The 18,933-nt window shown below is 45.5% G+C and overlaps 1 protein-coding gene across 1 annotated transcript in view; it reads left to right on the top strand.

Moving 5' to 3' along the window:
- Positions 1 to 18,933, top strand: part of ADAMTSL1 (ADAMTS like 1) — a 677,686-nt gene that overhangs the window by 397,133 nt on the left and 261,620 nt on the right. The window contains exon 14 of the mRNA XM_078677817.1: positions 4,980 to 5,281. Within this exon, the coding sequence (XP_078533943.1) occupies positions 4,980 to 5,281 (302 nt within the window). The remainder of the gene's footprint in view (positions 1 to 4,979; positions 5,282 to 18,933) is intronic.

Genomic DNA, 18,933 nt, shown 5'->3' with positions numbered 1-18,933 from the left:
TGCAAGACACGTGTGGTTTTTTTAGGTCTCGGACTGTGTAGACTGCGCTTGCGCAGTCTCGCTGGCGAGATTTTATGTTTTAGAGTATGGGGCTTAAACCCGCCCCTCTTCTCCAATCGCTGGCTTCCTAAACGGAGGCCAGCCATTGGAGAAGAGGTTTGTCTTTCCATTTAAGCCCCGTCTTTTTTGGATTCGGGGGGGTGTTTTTTAGTTTCTTTCTCTCCTCTTCCCATTGGCTGGAATTTTACATTCCAGCCAATGGGAAGAGGAGAGAAAGAAAAACACACTCCCAGTCTTAAAATGACGGGGCATTTCTCCGAGGCATTTCTGCTTGACCTCGGAGAAACATGGTGGTGTGCATCCACCGCTCAGCGCCGTTCGGAGGGAATCAGAGGTAGGCGATGTAGCCCGCAATGCCAGCGTCTAATCTGCCGCCCCCATCTGTACTGCCAAAGCCAATCACCAGGACATCCGGGGTCTCGTCCTCTCTCGGCGGGACAGGGCAGTGGAGCTCTGCACAGCCAGCCCCTCGCAGACAGCCCACACCAGACCCCAAGTGTCCGCCGACTTACTCCCCCGTCGTCAGTCCCAGCACCGGCGGCAGTCTTGCAACGTACAGACCTCAGCGCCCCAAGCAGTGCCTCCGTAATCCGCAAGCACAGGCCCCTGGCACTCCAGCCTCCTGTCAGCAGGCCCAGGGATCCAGACATGAGCGAGTCTCACAGGCCGCAGCGCTCCGCCCAGGCCGCAGCCGCCGGACCCTCAGAGCAGGCAGGCTCACCTTATTGTAGCGGTGGCTCCGTCAGCGGGTCTCCCCAAGCCCGCACCAAGGAGTCGGGGTGAAGAGCGTTCACACAGCCCCCAGCAGAAGGGCCCCTCAATAAAATGGCAGCATGAACCTCCGATTAGGACGGTAGGTGTCCATCTTCTTGCAGCAGCAGTGCTCGGCTCATACCGGCGATGCTTGTTATTGCAGCTAGTCGGGCGGCTTTATCTTTTTATTTTGACAGTCAGTTGGGCGTGTTGTCAAGCCACACCTGCAATGTGTTTCTCTTCACGTGATATTTTAAATTGGGGCAAAAGGGCAGAACCGCCAAACTGATGCATAGTGACAAACTCGATTGTAGTCCTCTCTGTACTGGGCATCCCGCGTTCGCAAGTATCTTAATCTAGAAAAAAAATGCGATCGCGTCCCGGTGCCTCTTAAGGGAAGCTCCTGCAGCACTGTTCTCCGGGGAAATTATACAAACTTGGATTCCTCTCTTAAGAACCGCCCATGCCTTCCAATATACAACAAAGCTCCTCTCTAAAGTGCCCGCCTCCACCTTCCAATGGAGCGCAGTTACTTCCGCTTAAACGTTGTGTGTCCTTCTCCATGACATCCCAACAACTTGCTGCTAAGTGTTCCCCTCCGCCTTCCACAAGCCCCCCTAAATGCCTTCCTTCAATTTCAAGGAGATGCCAAAAACTCTCTCCAAAGTCCCTTCCTTCCAAAAGATCACAACAAACCTCTCCAAAGTAACCTTCTCCGAAATCCCAAGCCCGCTCACTACAGTGCCCTTCTCCAAAATCCCAAGCCCCCTCGCTGCAGTGCCCTTCTCCAAAATTCCAAGCCCCCTCTCGACAGTGCCCTTCTTCAAAATCCCAAGCCCCCTCGCTACAGTGCCCTTCTCCAAAATCCCAAGCCCCCTCACTACAGTGCCCTTCTCCAAAATCCCAAGCCCCCCTCACTACAGTGCCCTTCTCCAAAATCCCAAGCCCCTCGCTACAGTGACCTTCCCCAAAATCCCAAGCCCTGTCTCCCCAGTGCTGTTCTCCAAAGTTTCACGCCCTCTATCTACAGTGCCCTTCTCCAAAATCCCGAACTATCTCTCTACAGTGCTGTTCTCCGAAATCCCAACCCCAGTCTCCACAGTGCTGTGCCCCAAAGTTTCAAGCCCTCTATCCACAGTGCCCTTCTCCAAAATCCCAAACACTCTCTCTACAGTGCCGTTCTCCAAAATCCCAACCCCAGTCTCCACAGTGCCGTTCTCCAAAGTTTCAAGCCCTCTCTTCACAGTGCCGTTCTCCAAAACCCCAAGCTCACCCTCCAAAGTGCCCCTCTTCAAACCCCCAAGCCCACTCTCGAAAGTGCACTCCTCCGCCTTCCGCAAAACCCCAACCGCTTCTGTCTAGCTGGCCCCTACACCTTCCAGAAGATCCCAGCAGCTCTCTAGAAAGTGCACCATTTCTCCAAAATCCCAACAGCTTTCTCCAAATAGTTCACCACCGCCTGCAAAAAGATCTCACCAACACTCTCCAGGGACTCGGGGAGCCAGCCCTGCATCATCTAGGGTGAGTTTCCCCATAAGAAGGGACGAGGTACAGGATGCGCGGGAATAAGTCACTAACAAGGCCGAAGGGCTGGAGGCACGATTAAGAGAGGGATTTGGTTTGTGGTGTGGAATAGAAATCAATACTTTACATTGATTTGTAAGTTAAGGGGATTTGGGCTAGACTTTAATGTATTTTTACGAGTAAATGCTTGAAAATTGTTTTTTTTTACCATAGTTCCTTCTAGTAGGGAGCTAGCTACCTCACTAAGACAGTGTGACCTGGGATGTTGAGCACGGATGTCCATCTCCAGTATGTGCACTGCTTTAGACTTTTCTGAAAAAGAGAGCCTGCGACCTACGGGCAGACCTCTGCAGCCTGTATATTAACTAAATTGCCAACTATCTTGAATAAATTAGAACTACTGATGTGTGGGTTACACACAGATTCCTGCAAGAGGTAGAGCACGCCCCCCCAGATTGTTTATTTTTCTGCTGTGTTTCTTTCTGCGTTGGTCATTTTTCTTATATTTCTTGCTTTTCAAGCTCTGGCCCCTTTATTTGCAGTTTCTACCAGTTGTTTTCCCTTTTATCCTGCTGATTTTTCTTTTCATTTAGTCTGTTTTCTGTAACACTTGTAATGCTTTCTATTTTGTTGTGCGTTTTGTCACTTCATCACTCAACTTGTACGTTATTTTACTACTGTTTTTCTTGCCAAATTTACATTTGTTTATTATTTTTCATCCAGTTTATTATGTTTTCTGCCATTTGGTCTGTTATTTCACTCCTCTGCTGCTAGCTAATTTGACTATTTTTATCCCAATTTTTACGCAGTATTTTTCTGCTTCTTGTGTATTTTGGTGTGTGGGGGTTCTGTGTGTGTGGGGGTGGTTCTGTGTGTGTGGGGGGGCTCTGTGTGTGTGGGGGGCTCTGTGTGGTGGGGGCTCTGTGTGTGTTGGGGGCTCTGTGTGTGGGGGGCTCTGTGTTTGTGGGGGGGGCTCTGTGTGTGGGGGAGCTCTGTGTGTGGGGGGCTCTCTGTGTGTGGGGGGCTCTGTGTGTGGGGGGCTCTGTGTGTGTGGGGGGGGCTCTGTGTGTGTGTGGGGGGCTCTGTGTGTGTGTGTGGGGGGCTCTGTGTGTGTGGGGGCTCTGTGTGTGTGAGGCTCTGTGTGTGTGTGGGGCTGTGTGTGTGTGGGTGGGGGGCTCTGTGTGTGGGGGGGCTCTGTGTGTGTGTGGGGGGGCTCTGTGTGTGTGTGTGTGGCTCTGTGTGTGTGTGTGGCTCTGTGTATGTGTGTGTGGCTCTGTGTGTGTGTGTGTGTGTGTGTGTGTGTGTGTGTGTGTGTGTGTGTGTGTGTGTGGCTGTGTGTGTGTTTGTGTGTGGGTGCAAATGCAATAGGTCTCGCATTTGAGAGAGATTAAGCTATTACTCTCTTCTACTCTCTAATGCTTAACTATTGCCATTGTAAATGACAATACCATATATTTATCAGTTTTAAAAAAAACAATACATGAAAAAAATGACATTTGCAATGCCAATAGCTCTAACTTTAACGAAGACGAGATCATTTGAACGAGCAGCAATGTCCATGAAGAGGGTTTCCTACCATCTTTTGTGACCTGTATTTCAAATTTCTGCTACATAATGCAGCTCCTCTGTTAATCTGGACAACTAGTCTGTTCAAATAGTCGTTTTATGGAACAAATAAACACAAAAATATAATCTTCTTCAAATGTGATTTTTATTTGTATTTTGCATACGTTGCTCACTGGTCCATGTATTTATTTTTGTACCTGGTAAGTCAGTGGGGTTCCTGAGCATGGTGGGTTCACGCAGCGCCTCGTATCGCTGCTATTAAAGATTTGGTGGATGCTCACATGTTCCAGGGTGCTGATCATGGTACCATGGTGCTCATATGCCTAAAGGGTCTGCTTACCCTTTACAAATGCCAGAGTTGCCCCGAGATCCTTTGATTCTTATCCGGTTCTAAGCTCTATAACCATTGCTGATCCAGATCAGAGCATTCCAAAATAAATGGGCATTTTCCTTAGATTGATTAACAGGGCTTTAATTGGGCCGGTGACAGTTCTAAAAAGCAGGTGCTGAGACGGGTCCCTATTGGGCTCTCCATTTTCGCCCTCACCATCAGAGTAAAAAAAAATCTTAACTCTGCACAGTACCACCCTTTACTGCCTTTCAGGGAACTTCAAAGAGGCTTGTTATAGTTCTATCACAGTCTCATCATTTCAAAACAGAAACATTTTCTATATTATAAACACCGAATGCATATTTATTGTTTATCTATCTTATGCAAATAACGACTATTGACAAAGCCAATAGTTTGGCTTGTTGTAGGTGTAATGTTACTTGTAGTATACATCCGGATACAATGACAGAAGCATCAAAATACCGGTCGAGGGGGCACGCTCATACCAGCACTGATTTTTAGCTTTTTCTGTTTTTAAGCCATGCCCTTAATTACATCGGCCATGCCCCTTTGGAGACCCCCGTCCCAGTTTTTTCATCCCACTTAAAGCCCTGTTGAGTAATAAAAACAAAATAAGGTGTGCTTTCAAGGGGGTTAAGAGGCCTGTCAATATGCATGATTTCATGATGTCACTGAATGTTTCAACTTGACTGAGGGTGTATCACGTCTTTCCACGCTCTTTCAGGTACATCCCGGAGCCCTGGTCGGGGTGCAGCGTGACCTGTGGCGTTGGTACTCAGCAGCGCGTGGTAAAGTGTCAGGTGCTCCTGTCATTCTCACAGACTGTGGCCGACCTACCCATCGATGAATGCGAAGGCCCCAAGCCTGTAGCTAGGAGAACTTGTTACAGTGGGCCTTGCAATGGCGAGGCCGGCGAGTACACTCCAGAAGAAGACGACCTGATCTACGGTGGCCTACAGGACTTAGAGGAGCTTCATGACTGGGAGTATGAAGGATTCACAGAGTGCTCGGAAACCTGCGGTGGAGGTAAATGCGGGTCTTTAAACCTGCCTAAGCTCACCTACGGGTGTATTTACACTTTTAGTGACGTTCTGTTGGTGATATCCCCTTCTCTTAACGTGGCTTAATGCCATCCTGAAAATATGACCCCTTTTCACGCTTTACTTAGTGTGAAAGGGGCATGCAATGGGTGTTGCAGTGGGTGTTCCACCACAACACCCATTGCTTTTTGACACTGTCCCATTTTAGATGGATGGGGCAACATCAAAAACTAAGGCCACGGTAAAACCTGGTCTTTGGATGATGATACGAGGAGAAACTATTAATTTCTCCTCTTATTTTGCTCTTTCTATGTGTGCTGCATTCTTCTGCAGCACACATAGAAACAGCTAATCGCCTTTAAAGATTGTTTATGTGCAGGAAAGTTGTCTCTTTTTCACATAAACAATCGCCCCTGCAGCATGACGTAAGGGTGCCTGCGCTGGCGCTAGCCAGCTTTTTTAGCGCGAGCGCCAGGGGAAACACAGGGGTGCGCTGTATTTTTGAAAATACAGCACATTCCTGCATTTAAAAAATTTCAGAGCGCGGTGTTACCAATTTTGGAGTAACACCTCGCTCCATCTCTAAGCATGTTTAGACACACCAAAGATATGTAACTTCCAACTGTCATACTTGTGTCTATGTGTGAATCCGGGTGTTTATTTCATCTCATACCTCAGTGCCACCCAAGGGGCAATCTTGAGATTAGTATAATAGGCAGAAATAGCAGCCATTTTAGGAAGTGGCCCGATTAATGAAATAGTTTCACAGAAGAACTTTATTTGCACAGCGCATTTGATAATGTGCCGCATAGCCTTTGTTTGCACTGTTGTTGCATTTGGCACACTGCCACAGCTACCTTTCAACGAGGTTCATCGTTTTCGTTCTTATGCTGGTTTTAAGTTAACATAGTCCGCTAGAAACAGGAATTCTCATTCAGCTGAGAAGTCGGCCTTGAAAAGAGCACTAGAAAAAATAAAAGCATAAAGTACATGTTTATTCACAAGGAAGGTGAAAATAGTAAGCATGTCCTTTGAAACGGGACCAAAATGTGTGCCATTTGCGTTGATTTGATTTGTAGGCTTCCGTATCGGCTGAAATGCTGCCGGATGGTTTGAAGCAAGCTCTGAAACAGCCATATTTGTACATGCCTCCGTGAAGTTTATTTAATGCTGAATTTGATTGTTGTGTTCAAAACATTTATATAGAACATTTTTACCGTTTGTATGGCTCTGGGTGCATTTTGCAGTCCTGAGATTCTCAATGATTGCAGTATAAATGGTTTGGTAATAACATATTCGTTTTTTTGCAGATTAAGGGGTGGGTCACATTGCACATTGGACAGCCAGGTTGCAATAGGCTGGTGTATTTAGCTAGTCATAGATTTGCTTTACATAGTGACTGGTTAGATGCTTCGACAGCTCTACGTGGAGCGTGTATGGATATGGTGTCTGTGTCTAATGATTTTGGCTTTGTTTCGATCTCGTTTCTTTGAGTCCATTGCTGAGCATTCAGTGGCTTAAGGTTGGAGGCATCTGTACCAGGCATGTGGCTTTGATGCAATGCTCTGTGTATGTTGATTAGTGTCATGGGCTCTACTAACACCCGGTAGGATTAATAACCTGCAAAGCTATCCCGGTAAAATTGACATTTTGGATCCTGGAGCCCCAATAAATAGTTTCTAAGGAAACCACTTAGTTAGAAGGAAGGTTCTGGGGCTATACCATACGTGAGGGTCATTTTAGCACCATTCTCCAGACCCCTGACCAAAGTTGGACTAGTCATTCTGCCACTCTGGTAGGTTACTGTTGGGTGCAGGCTAGGGGGCACCAAGGCTTAAAGCAGCTTGCAGAAAGGGTGATTGTGGTTCCATGTGTTATAAGGAATAAAATACACTCTGCCATACTTTAAAAGGATATTGTGAGTCACCTCAGAGTTCCATGACCTTATAACGGGACTCTGCCTTTGGCCTCGTTATTCTATATGGTCAAGGAACTCCGCGGTGACCTGCAATATGCTTATAATTTACTGCATAGGGTACTTTATCTCATATAATAAAAAGAAGCTCGCCAACTACAAGCGCCCTTGCTGACTGTGCCCTGAAGGCACTTAAATTAGTAGTGAAAGCGTATTATTGGAGCTGCTCCATGCACCCCAAGCAACTTGACTCTGCAGAGTCAAGAGAGCGAGGCAGAGGGTCCTGATCTTCCAGCGGAACACTACCTCCGAGATATTTTTGTAATTATTTCTAGCCGAAGCCAACCATTATGAGGAAGAAAGCACGTGTTCTGGAGACCCGACTCTCAATCATCTTCATGTACCACAAGTAGGCAGGGTTGCTTAATGGGTCAATCTAATTTGATTGTTTTTGCTGCCTCCAGGGATGAAATCGGATCAGAAAAGAGCGGCCTTTCACCCCTCTGGAGCTCCAGCAGAAGGAACTAGTTAGTAATGTAGCCTGCACTTAGCGGCTGCATGTCCCAGAGCTGTCATTAAATATCATGTAACAATTAGACAACTCTTGTGGATCGGACCAGTGAGAAATCCTTAGTGATGAATGGCAGAGCGAAAGTTTCAAATCAGGCTCTCCGCTTGAATTACACCCTTTGCCTGGTTCGTGGTCCCTGTGCATTCCTCCACCTTGCTTAACATGATTTCTGTCTTTCGTGATAAGACGATTTGACCATTTACACACAGGGCAGAATGAACCATGTTGTGTTTACCAATGTTATCATTGCTCAGAGAAATGGTAGTCAATATTTGAACTTCAGAAGGACGATACTCTAAGTCTTCCCCAATGTTATTCGAACTTGTCACCTGGGGGCTTCACACAAAGTCCAATGGGCCAAGAAAAAGAAATGTACTTCCAAGATAAAGCAATTATTCTAAAAGCACAGGCAACTTTTATTTCTGCTTGCAGGAAGGACCCAGAGATACGTTTTCTTCTTAATGAAACGGGATTTTTTTTCCAGATGCAAATTTCAATCTGTAATCACAAGCATCGCCTTAGTCACATACATATAACTGATCGAACTAATCTAAAACAGTTCCTAGATCCCCCAAAAAGCATTTTATTCATACTAACTTCTCTTGCTGATGTCCAGGCCTCAGATCAACTGCTTCAGATAACTTCTAAATTTCCTACAGGGCTGACTTCCCTTGACCTACCAGCCCTGAGCAAGCCTTACTACTCCTAGACCACAGCTGCCGCCATTTCTAATCCTCGTTGTCTACTCGTCCAGCCTACAACAGCTTTGATACATACTCTCAAAGCAGGGCCACCCATTCCACCACTGGTGCCGCTCACTGCAGCCTGGGCGCCACTCACAGTCTTATGTGCTAGCATCAGACCTACGGGCAAACAGTGAATGCTAGGTAACTTTTAAAGGGATTGATACCAGCATCCAATAGGACCATGCAAGCTAGTGGGCCTGACATTTTTTAAGAGGGTCAGTTGCCTTAGCAACTGTGAAAATCTTGAAGTGATTAAAGGTGAATTTTACATCTCTGTTTTCACAATTTGACTAAAAATCGAAGTTATTTGAATTAGCACTGATGAAATATTATTTTTTTTTAGGTGTGCCAGGTAAGATGCACCCTTCTCAGGGGTTTTTGGATCGTCCGAAGAATTCTTCGAAAAATGGCAACAAAACATTGGAATATTTAGCATGATTTTTCTATAAATTAGTTAAAAAGCTACAAGGACTACAGGCAGTTAAAAAAATCTTATTATACAATTTGACATAACATATCATTTATCAAAATATATGTAGTATCTTTCTTCACTTTTCCATGCTGTTCCTTCAAGTAGATCCAGAAAATGTGGTAAATAGGCAGGTTGGAGGAATCAATCTCAGAATAACATGTTGTAGACAAAAGGGCTTGACAAACAGCTCTAGCATAGGCTACTTCTCAATTGCATGGCGACTAGATGATCAGAAAGCAGGCAGATTACACCAATCTTACATGTTCAGTTCCCAGACAACAGTATTTTTTTTTTTTTTTTTTTTTTTTAAACCTTTATTGAGAAACAGGTATAAGTACAAGCGCAGGCCTACAACCACAAGGGCCGGCCGCAAAATCAGGAGAGTCAAAAGGGAACAACATCAATGTGTACGGTAGGATGAATACAGGATAGACGAGTAATGAAATCGTTACACAGTAAGCGCCAGGATAAGAAAGGTTTCATTTTATAATGTATAGAGGAGGCAGAAGCCATATCTACCCATGTGTCATGCAACATATTCAGAAAAAGAGGGGGGGACGAGAGGGATGCAGCCCCCTACGCTATCAAATAACCACAGTAGAGCAAAGCCCAGATACATCCAATGCCCATCAAAGGTTCAAAAAGAAAGGACAAATCGTAGCAAACAAGTAAATGGGTCACCGCAGAGACCGCCCTCCCGCCCCGAAAAAGGAGAAAGTGCAGACACGTACGAAACGAAGGAGAAAGAACAAAGGGACATAGCCCACCCCCTAGAAAGAAAGCCAAAAAAAGGGACCATAGAAGAAAACAAACTAAAATAACAAACACCCCCCCACCCTACATCACTGTAATGGCTATGGCCTATCCCACTAAACAGCGTGCCTGTCGCCCAGAGTCACCCGAAATATAGAAGAAAGAGAAAGGGAATTACAACGAAGGGAAAAAGAGAAAGGGATAAAAGGAGAGGAAAAAGAGGGAAGAGAAGGAGAAGAGAGAAGAGAGGAGGGGAGCCAGCGATCGAAATACAGAACACCACCCCACCCGCAATAACGGATCACTAATCGAGGTCAAAAAAGGATACCGAGAAAAGCCTACATAAAGGATGAAAACAGGAACTGTCCAAATGATGAGGCACGGAGATGCCAATTAACAAAACAAAAGTCCCGCAGTCACCCAGGCACGATCACCCCTGTCCACTTCTATGAAAAGCAGAGCTGCCAGACCCCGCCCCGGCCAGGAAACAGCATGATACAGTGGGTCCATACCAGTCAGGGAAAGCAAGTGGGATCTTCACGGAACACCGGCTCGGCGAACAAAAAACAGCCAGGAAAACTCGGCAGCAGTCAGTATGCAAAAGTAACCCAAAGATCCACGTGGCCAAGCACAAAGTCCGGGCTGTCCCGCACAAAGCAAAGAAATCAGGATGTAGGAAATACTGCTGCATCGGCACCGGGTCCACTTGATCCCATGGAATCGAACACCCAGCCGGATATCCCAGCACAGCAGCCGGAGAAGTCTCAACAATACCAACTCGGGGAGACGACACCGCGTCACAAAATGGCTGAACAACCATGGCGGCGATCCGCAACTCCAAGTCCCGGCAGTGCAAGGACAGGTCGATCCGCAGAGCACCCAGGGCGAACAAGACAGTACTCCGTGTAGGGGCCGCCCGAATCAAACGAGGTCTGGGGAGAGCAAATGCAGCAACGTCCCTGTCTCCAGGAGGAAGACACTCCGAGGGGCCATCCGCCATCTTGTGCATATCGCCCGCCGCCATTGCCGCATCCGCCGCCAAGCCCACCAGGAGTGCCGGAGGCCCCAGGACACACAGCCGATCCGCGGCGGATGGCGCTCGGCGGAGAAAGGAGAGTCACCAGAAGAACGGGCGTGCTCCCCACAACACTCGGGGGAGCCCTGCACCGGATCCCAGGCGGGACAATCAACAGGAGTGGGCTTCTCACCCGAGGGGCGCCGGACAACGCGGCTTCTCTTCTTCGGGCCGGCAGGCAATCAGGCATGCGGGGTGGACCACCATCGGGGGTGGGTCCGCTCCGGCGCTTCCAGCTCGCGGCTCTCAGGCTCCCACCATCGGGTCTCTTCAGCGGTTCCGGGCCGCCGGCACTCCGAACACCTCCGGGCAGACACAGCACTCGAGGCCCCGGCGTCAGGGCCGGGAAGGCCAGCAAGGTTACAAGGGCAGAACGCAGAAACCACTGCACGCCAGAGCCCCGGAAAAAGACGGTAAGTGAAGGCTCTTCCCAGATAACCAAATTCGGTACACCCCGATCAGGATTAAAGACAGGATAGGCGGCGGGGAGGAAGGGATCTCGGAGCGAAGCGTTTATGCGACTGTTCCGATCGCCATCTTGGCTCCTCCTGCCCAGACAACAGTATTGATATCAAAGACAGATTTTCAAAAATAGATGGTGAAACGCGTTCACGCGATCCAAGAAACAAAAGCAATAGTAGTAAATGGTACTAAGCAATCAAAATGAGCAAACATTCTCTCGAACTCTGTGTGGATTAACCCCTCAACTTTAGCTTTAATTAATCTGAAATGCAAACCTTTTATCGGGCACATAAACTGTCCAGGTTTCAACATGCTATACAATGGTTCGACTTCGGACAGGATTTTTTAGTTGATAAGACATAATTTAGTCCTGAGGCATATTTGAAGAAATAAATATCAACATCCTTAATCCCACATCCTTCCACAAAAATATGTCCCTGTGATTGCTCAAACTGTTATATATCAAGTCTTCTGTCTGTCACAGCCCAAATACAAAGATTCTAACACAAACTAGCTCTGAAGCCCCTCCCCATGACAACAGTTTCATTCTCCTGGCTGTTCTTCAACCTCTGGACTTCTCTGACTCCCTTCCAGAACACATGGTTCCATTAGAGTCATCGAATCCTTTGTGTGTTGTAAATAACTAACAGGTCTTTCCCACCCATGCCTGTATGTCTTCTGACAAGTCTTCCAGTTAATCATCTTTGTTGCCTGCTCTTCTGATCCATAATAATCTTAAACTTTATTGGAAATCTTTTCCTATAAAGTGGCAGTCTACAAGACACCAATTCAATGGATAATCAGCAAAGATTTTAAAACATTATCCGCCAAACTCTAAATCAGGCCCTTAGAAGGACCAGTAGCAACTCTAGATGCACAACAGAAATGTTTGTCAACTGCAAAGTAATGACTATCCTACACGTTGCGACCCATTTGAATGAGTGCCTCCATCAGTCCTTTACCTGGATAAATTAAACAGCATTGAGTTCATGTGCAGATGCACATCCATTCAGAAAAATGTACGAAAAAAAAAATACCATCAGAGATGCTGTAGTCAACTGCCAGGATATTACCAACATATCTGGCCCCTGCTTAATGAGTCTGGCTGCTGCAAACTTGTTTCACAATGCTGTAGATAAAATCATGGTGCTGCCTATTATGTCAGGGTCTAACCATTAATACTGGCTAAATACCCCCAGGCACTGCTTCGAACAATTACTTTTTATAGCACTTCAGAAGTCACTTCTTTTATTCCTAAGCACTGTGTATAAAAAGTGCTATTATTACCCCACTTAATTTGCACCAAATTTTGCTGGACTCAGAGGGACCGAGAGGTAAGTTGGCTTTGAATGATATGAATAGGGGATGACATCTTGCTTGTGTTTTTTTGCAAAGGTACTGCTCATTAAACATAGGATGCTGCGCACTTTGTCTTTATATTGCACAACACGGCAAGTGTGGTGCTTTGTGTGCAAGAGTGTTGTTCACTAACGCAGAGCACACTCAGGATTCCAGGTGCTGTTCACCATGTCGGGCTGCTATAAAGTGTGCCTAAAGTACTCAAGGTGCCAGAAGGACTGTTTAAAATGGTTGATTCTGCCAGTAACACTGTAGTACTGGCTCATCTCCCCTAAAAGCATCCTTACCTTCGAAATAGCAATTTTGACCCTAAAACGCAATCCGATCACAAAACATTGAGTTGGAGCAGTAATTGATTCACAAAGAGGTAGGGGTCCCTTGTGGATCTCTTTCCCTTTCTGAATCTCGAGAAAGGTTTCAGGGAGAGTTTGCAGGGATCCGCAGGACCGCTACAAACTCTCAGTGAAACTTTGTGAAAAAAGAAAAAAAAAATTCTCAAAAACACAGTTCCTTTAAAGAAAACAGGCTGCATCTAACCACAAATCCTTTCTTTTTTAAACACAATCACAGACATGGTGGTCTGATGACCCTTGAAGGCCTCAATCCCTGGGATTATAGCCAATCACAGAGGGGGTCGCAAATTGCGAGATGCCTAATGAATATTCATTATCTTTATTGTTGTGCAATCCCCATTGAGTCAGTATTTTGTGAATCGACCTATCTGTACATAAATCAGATCAGATCAAACTGATTTGCAAAACGTTGGCATGCAATTTGCGACCATTTTTTGCAAATCAATTGTTATTACATTAAGCCCTAAACTCCCTGTAGGTCTCAACAATAATGTGAGGTTGCGATGCTGCCAATGGCTTTGCTCCAACTATGCAACTAGCGTGCTAGAAGTGCCAGCCCAATAGAGGAGCCATATTTGTGGAAGCCATATCATGTATGATTGTAGTGAGCTCAGAGTCTCCAGGACTATTTACTTTATTTGTAAAATATAAGTGGTGCAGGGCCCATCTAATATAAACTAGGCCAGGGTGGTAAATTCCATTCCGCTCACGGAATTTGGGTAAATTTGCGTTCCGCTGAGAATGCGAAATTGCCCAAAATTCTGCATTCCACGTGTTCACGAATTTTTTTTGCTTGTTTGCGTTCTCAAAATGCGTGTTCGCGAGATATTCCCCCCGAGCACGCAAACAGCGATTGCGAACAGGAAAAAAGCTTTGCGAACATGCAATTCCGCATGTTTGCAGAATTTCTGCGCATTCGCGAAGACTTTTTTACTGTTTCTCGGAGATTTGCTTAACGCAATTACGCAAATTCCGCCCTCCCCTAATATAAACCCCAAACCCATTGAGGCAATCTTCAGTGTTCCTTCTGCACAACTTCCTACTACTAATACATATGGTGTCTCGTCAAAACTTATGGGCCTCATTCATAGAAATGCGGCAATGTAATTCTCAGAAAAGCAGTGGTAGCTGGGAAACCTCCTTTACCACACAGTGAAAACCATGCACTACCTTTGCAATGCAGTCACTACCACTAATGTGACGTTACCACCCGTTCCTGTAACACGCAAGTCATTACAATGACCTGCTTTAGGGAACGCAACATGGAAATGGTGTTGGATTTTAAGTCCAACACTTTTCCTACTGATACACTGACTGGAGGTCGAATAGCAAATTCTGCAATTCCAAAGTCCAGCGCTTCCCTAAAACAAGTATTAGTAATGACTTGTGTGCTAAAGGAACATGTAGTAATGACCCAGTTGTGGTAGTGACTGCGTTGTTAAGCCACTCGTAGTTTAGACATGGGTGGTTTCATCATACAACTGTGGTAGCATAATATCCGTCAGTAAAAGACATTTTCACAGTAGGATTTTCCTCTGGTCAGATTTCTTAAGCTGAAATTAGATTTACGGCAGAAAAAACATATCTGCTGCTTTTCAAATGATTGTAAGCTACCACTGTTCTCTCAATCTGGCGCTTAGTAATTTTGAAGTGATGTTGGGCAGCCATTTAAGGGGCTGATTGAAGTTGAAGTTGGGGAAATTTATAGAGCGCACGTATACCAAAAAGGTTTCATGGCGCTAATTCAGTGCGGTGCAGGATAGATAAAACTTAAAACTTAGACCTCAAACGCTCTGGTGAATAGCCAGGTCTTCAAACCTTTGCGGAATTCCAAATATGATTGAGAAGAACGAAGGTTGTCAGGGAGGGCATTCCAGAACCTGGGAGCCAAGACAGAAAAACTTGACCCCCATGTTTCTTCCTGACAAAACGAGGGACAACCAAAAAATTCTTAGAGGAAGACGGTAGGTTTCTGGAAGGAGTGTAGGTTAAGAGCCTGGATGCCACATATTGGGGAGCTAAGCCCACCAAAGATTTAAAAATAAGACACCCCAATTTAAATTGGCATCTATGAGTAACCGGCAACCAATGCAATTGCCTCAGAAGAGGATGGGCTTGATGGTTTCTAGACCGACTATAGCTCAGCCTAGCAGCCTGATTTTGAATGAGCTGAAGTCGGCGTAATTCGTAAGCAGGAATGCCAATGTAAAGAGAATTGGCGTAGTCCACCTTGGAGATGACAAGAGCAAGGAGGATAGACTTCAGAGCATCAATGGTAAAAAATCGGGAAACCTTCTGAATGATACGGAGACATAGGAAACAAGAAGAAACAATCATGCTGATCTGGGTATGCATCGAGAGGTCATCACTAATTTTAATACCCAAACTTTTCACAGATTTAACCGCAGAGGGAGCTGGTCCAAGTGAGGGAGGCCAGAAGTTGGAGCACCAAGGATTGGACGAGCCTCCGATCAGGACCAGCTCCGTCTTGTCGGGATTTAACTTCAGATGGTTCGTACACATCCAGTCTTGGATAAAAATCATAGTATTCTGAAAATGGGAAATAGAATCGGGGGAGGAAGAGAGGGTGAATATGAGTTGGAGGTCATCAGCGTAATTAAACGCTGTGACCTCGCGGTGACGGAGAGCATAAATTAAAGGAAAAATATAAAGATTGAAAAGAAGAGGAGAGAGTGCGGACCCTTGGGGGACACCACAGGTTACCGCTCGGGGGGAAGAAGAGAAAGAAGACAACTGGACTGCCTGTTGGCGGTTCTCCAAAAAAGAAGAGACCCAACTCAGGGTAACATCGAAATGCCAGCACATCTGACACGGTCGACCAAAAGGCAATGGTCGACCGTGTCAAACGCAGCTGACAGATCCAAAAGTATCAAAGCCTGAGAAGAACCATGGTCAGCACTCACTCTTAACTCATCCAAGACCGAGAGGATAACTGATTCTGTAGAGTGGGTAGGACAAAAACCAGCCTGATAGGAGTCCAGATGATTAGAGGCCTCGATGAAAGAACTCAGGCAATGAGTAACATGTCTCTCTAACACCTTGCCCAAAAAAGGAAGCAAGGAGATGGGACGGAAGTTAGAAAGAACAGTGGGATCGACCCCTACCTTTTTCAGAACCGGAACGATCTTAGCTGACTTAAAAAGACCAGGGACAACACCTAATGACAAAGATTTGTTAAGAAGGACAAGAGGTGGATCAGGACAAATCGAAAAGATCTCCCGAAGGATGTGTGAAAGGCAGCTGTCAGTAGGAGAGCCCGATTTCGTAGAATTCACCAAAGTGAGAAAGGTCTCAGTTGAAATAGGGGGAAAATGCGTAATAGAATGTGTGCTAGGGGGCGGTAAAAGGGGATCAAAGGAGGAAGGAGGGAGGGGGATGTGTAGTTTAATTGTAGAAATTTTGGTGAAAAAGTAATCGTGAAGGGAATTACATATATCCTGGGACGGAAGTGGTTTCGCAGTCACTCGATCAAGTTTAGACGGACTGTTGAGGATTGAGAAGATTTCCTTAGGTTTATTAGGGGAGGATGCAATCAGAGCAGAAAAGTATAGGGTTTTAGCTAAGAGGATATCTTTTTTATATTCCCTAAGAGTAGTGGAATAGGTCATTTTATCAGATGGATCATAGCCCCGACGCCACTTACGCTCCGCCTGTCTAAGCTGGAGTTGTTTTGCTTGTAGGGAAGGAGAGAACCATCTTTGTGCATCGTGTGAACGCTTAAGCCGAATTGATCTCCAAGGGACCAATTCGTCACAAGATGATGGAAGCCAGGCATTAATAGCCAAGGCCTGGTCATGGAGAGAAGAAACTAAATAGTCTCCATTGAGCAAACTAGAAGAGGAAAGCGAAACACACAGGGAATTAATATTGACTCCCCAATTCCTCACTCTATTATTAATAGGATTACGAGAAGATCGATATTTCCTGCATCTAGCAAAATTCGATACCCCAGAATTTGGAATTTACCAACTTTAGGGACTTATACCTTTTACAGGTTTCCCTCATTTCTACACCAAATTCCACATGTACCAGTATATAGCAGACGCCCCCCTCCCACCTTCACCAGTAACTTTTGACAGGCATGAATTTCCTAAATTTCCTGGGAAAAAATTCACGATATGATAATTACCCCGAATCTTGTAATCCCCATCATCGCACAAACATGTTTTTACACCGGAATCAGAAAAGTGCGTGCCACTTGTAATGAGGGCCTTAGTTTACACTGTTGTTTTTTCTCAAAATAGGCTCAGGAGGCTGTATAAAGGAAGAGATGGACAGGAGTATGAAGATAATGCACATTCTTCAATTTTGTTGGTTATAGTGTGGCTCGTTGGGCCTTCTCTCTCAGCCTTCTCTCTCATGTTGAGTTGTCATCTAAAACTATGCTGTTCTGCAAGACTTTACCCGAAATTTCCAGTTTGGCACTGTGCGATCAGCAGCACTTCCAGGCTATGCGGGTGCAGAAGCCTGTTGCCAAGCATTGTAAAAACCGTGAGGGTGTGAAATCAGGGATTTTCAGAGTTAAAAAGCTCTGGTTATAAACATACAACCTCTGTGGGAGCACAAAGTGGTTCTCTACCTAAGTGCAAGAATTTCACAGCTCTGAGGCTAACCCCATGCGCTCTCCACTTTGGCTAGGGTATGGCAGCTGATCTAAACCACATGTTAGCCAGTCTGAATTTGTTTGCTAATGCTGTTCATGCATCCCTCTGCTGCTCTGCACCAGCTCACAGTAAGAATCCATGTCAGTTCAAATGAACTACTAATTTCTAGAAAGAAAACATAAGTTGCAGAGCCCAAAGTTTGAGTCAGGAGCCCAATACAAGAGCATACTAATGCCGAATTTGCATAATGCCCATGCTGGCTAGGCTAGTCTTGATTCCACATCATCTCTTTTTTCCATCACCTATGCTTTCTGTCTTTTTATCTCACTCTAGCAATTTCATTTCGGCTTTCTCACTTTGATACTACTTCCCATCATTATTTTCCTCCTGTTTTATCTCTTTGCTGCCTTTCACACTCTCTCAGTGGTTCAAAATCTGATGATACAAATTAGGGGCTATTTATAATTTGGTAGACAGATTATACCCCATCAGGGCGATGGGGTAAATTTCTTCGTCACCCAGACGGAGTACCCTCCTACCAAATTTAGAAATGTCCGTCAGCCCAACACACATTTTACCAATCACAGCAATCGCTGTCAAAGCAGTTTCTGAGAATGTACTGGAACGTTGCAGCATAGCTCCGGCAAATATGACAGAGCGTACATTAAAGTTTCAAAGTTGCAGCCAGCAGCACCCACCGCAATACAAAATATAGGCATTGCGACCGCCGTGGTGGTGGTGGTCGCATTGTAATGCCTATGTCGGGACCGCCGACAGCCTGTCAAGTGGTCTCGTTAGGGTGGCGGGCAGACGAAAGTCCGCCTGCCATCCTAATCAGCCCATTCTGGTTTTTTTACATACAGAGCACAGGCATAAATCAGCTTTTTAATTTTTTTTTCTTGTTTCACAATTCTTTATTAAAAAAAATTCCAACGACTTTTTTTAAACCAAGAGTTAATTATGCACTGGTATATTTCTTGTTAAATGCCCTCTCACAAATATAAAGTCATCAATGTACAATATAGCCTTCATGTATAGATTGCCATGACTCAACTACTATATTTCCTCCATGTTTGCCCGTGGGCAACACTCTCTACGTGATATTGACAGAAGCCAGGTCTGTTTGCCCCTTTTCTTATCAAGTAAGCTGCAAACAAGGGCTTTATTGAGTCTGTTGTTTCTTGCACCAGTGCAAAGCTAATGTTATTGTTTCCTGTGTTTGTCAGTGTGTTTGGTGCGCTGTGCGGGCCTGTGTGTGGACACAGCATAGCCTACCACTGCGCCTGCATTCCTGTTCACAACAGACC

Source organism: Lissotriton helveticus, chromosome 2_1, assembly GCF_964261635.1.
Source record: "Lissotriton helveticus chromosome 2_1, aLisHel1.1, whole genome shotgun sequence".
Classification (NCBI taxonomy): domain Eukaryota; kingdom Metazoa; phylum Chordata; class Amphibia; order Caudata; family Salamandridae; genus Lissotriton; species Lissotriton helveticus.
The sequence above is the reverse complement of the archived record's forward strand: the minus strand, read 5'-3'. Positions and strand labels throughout refer to the sequence as shown.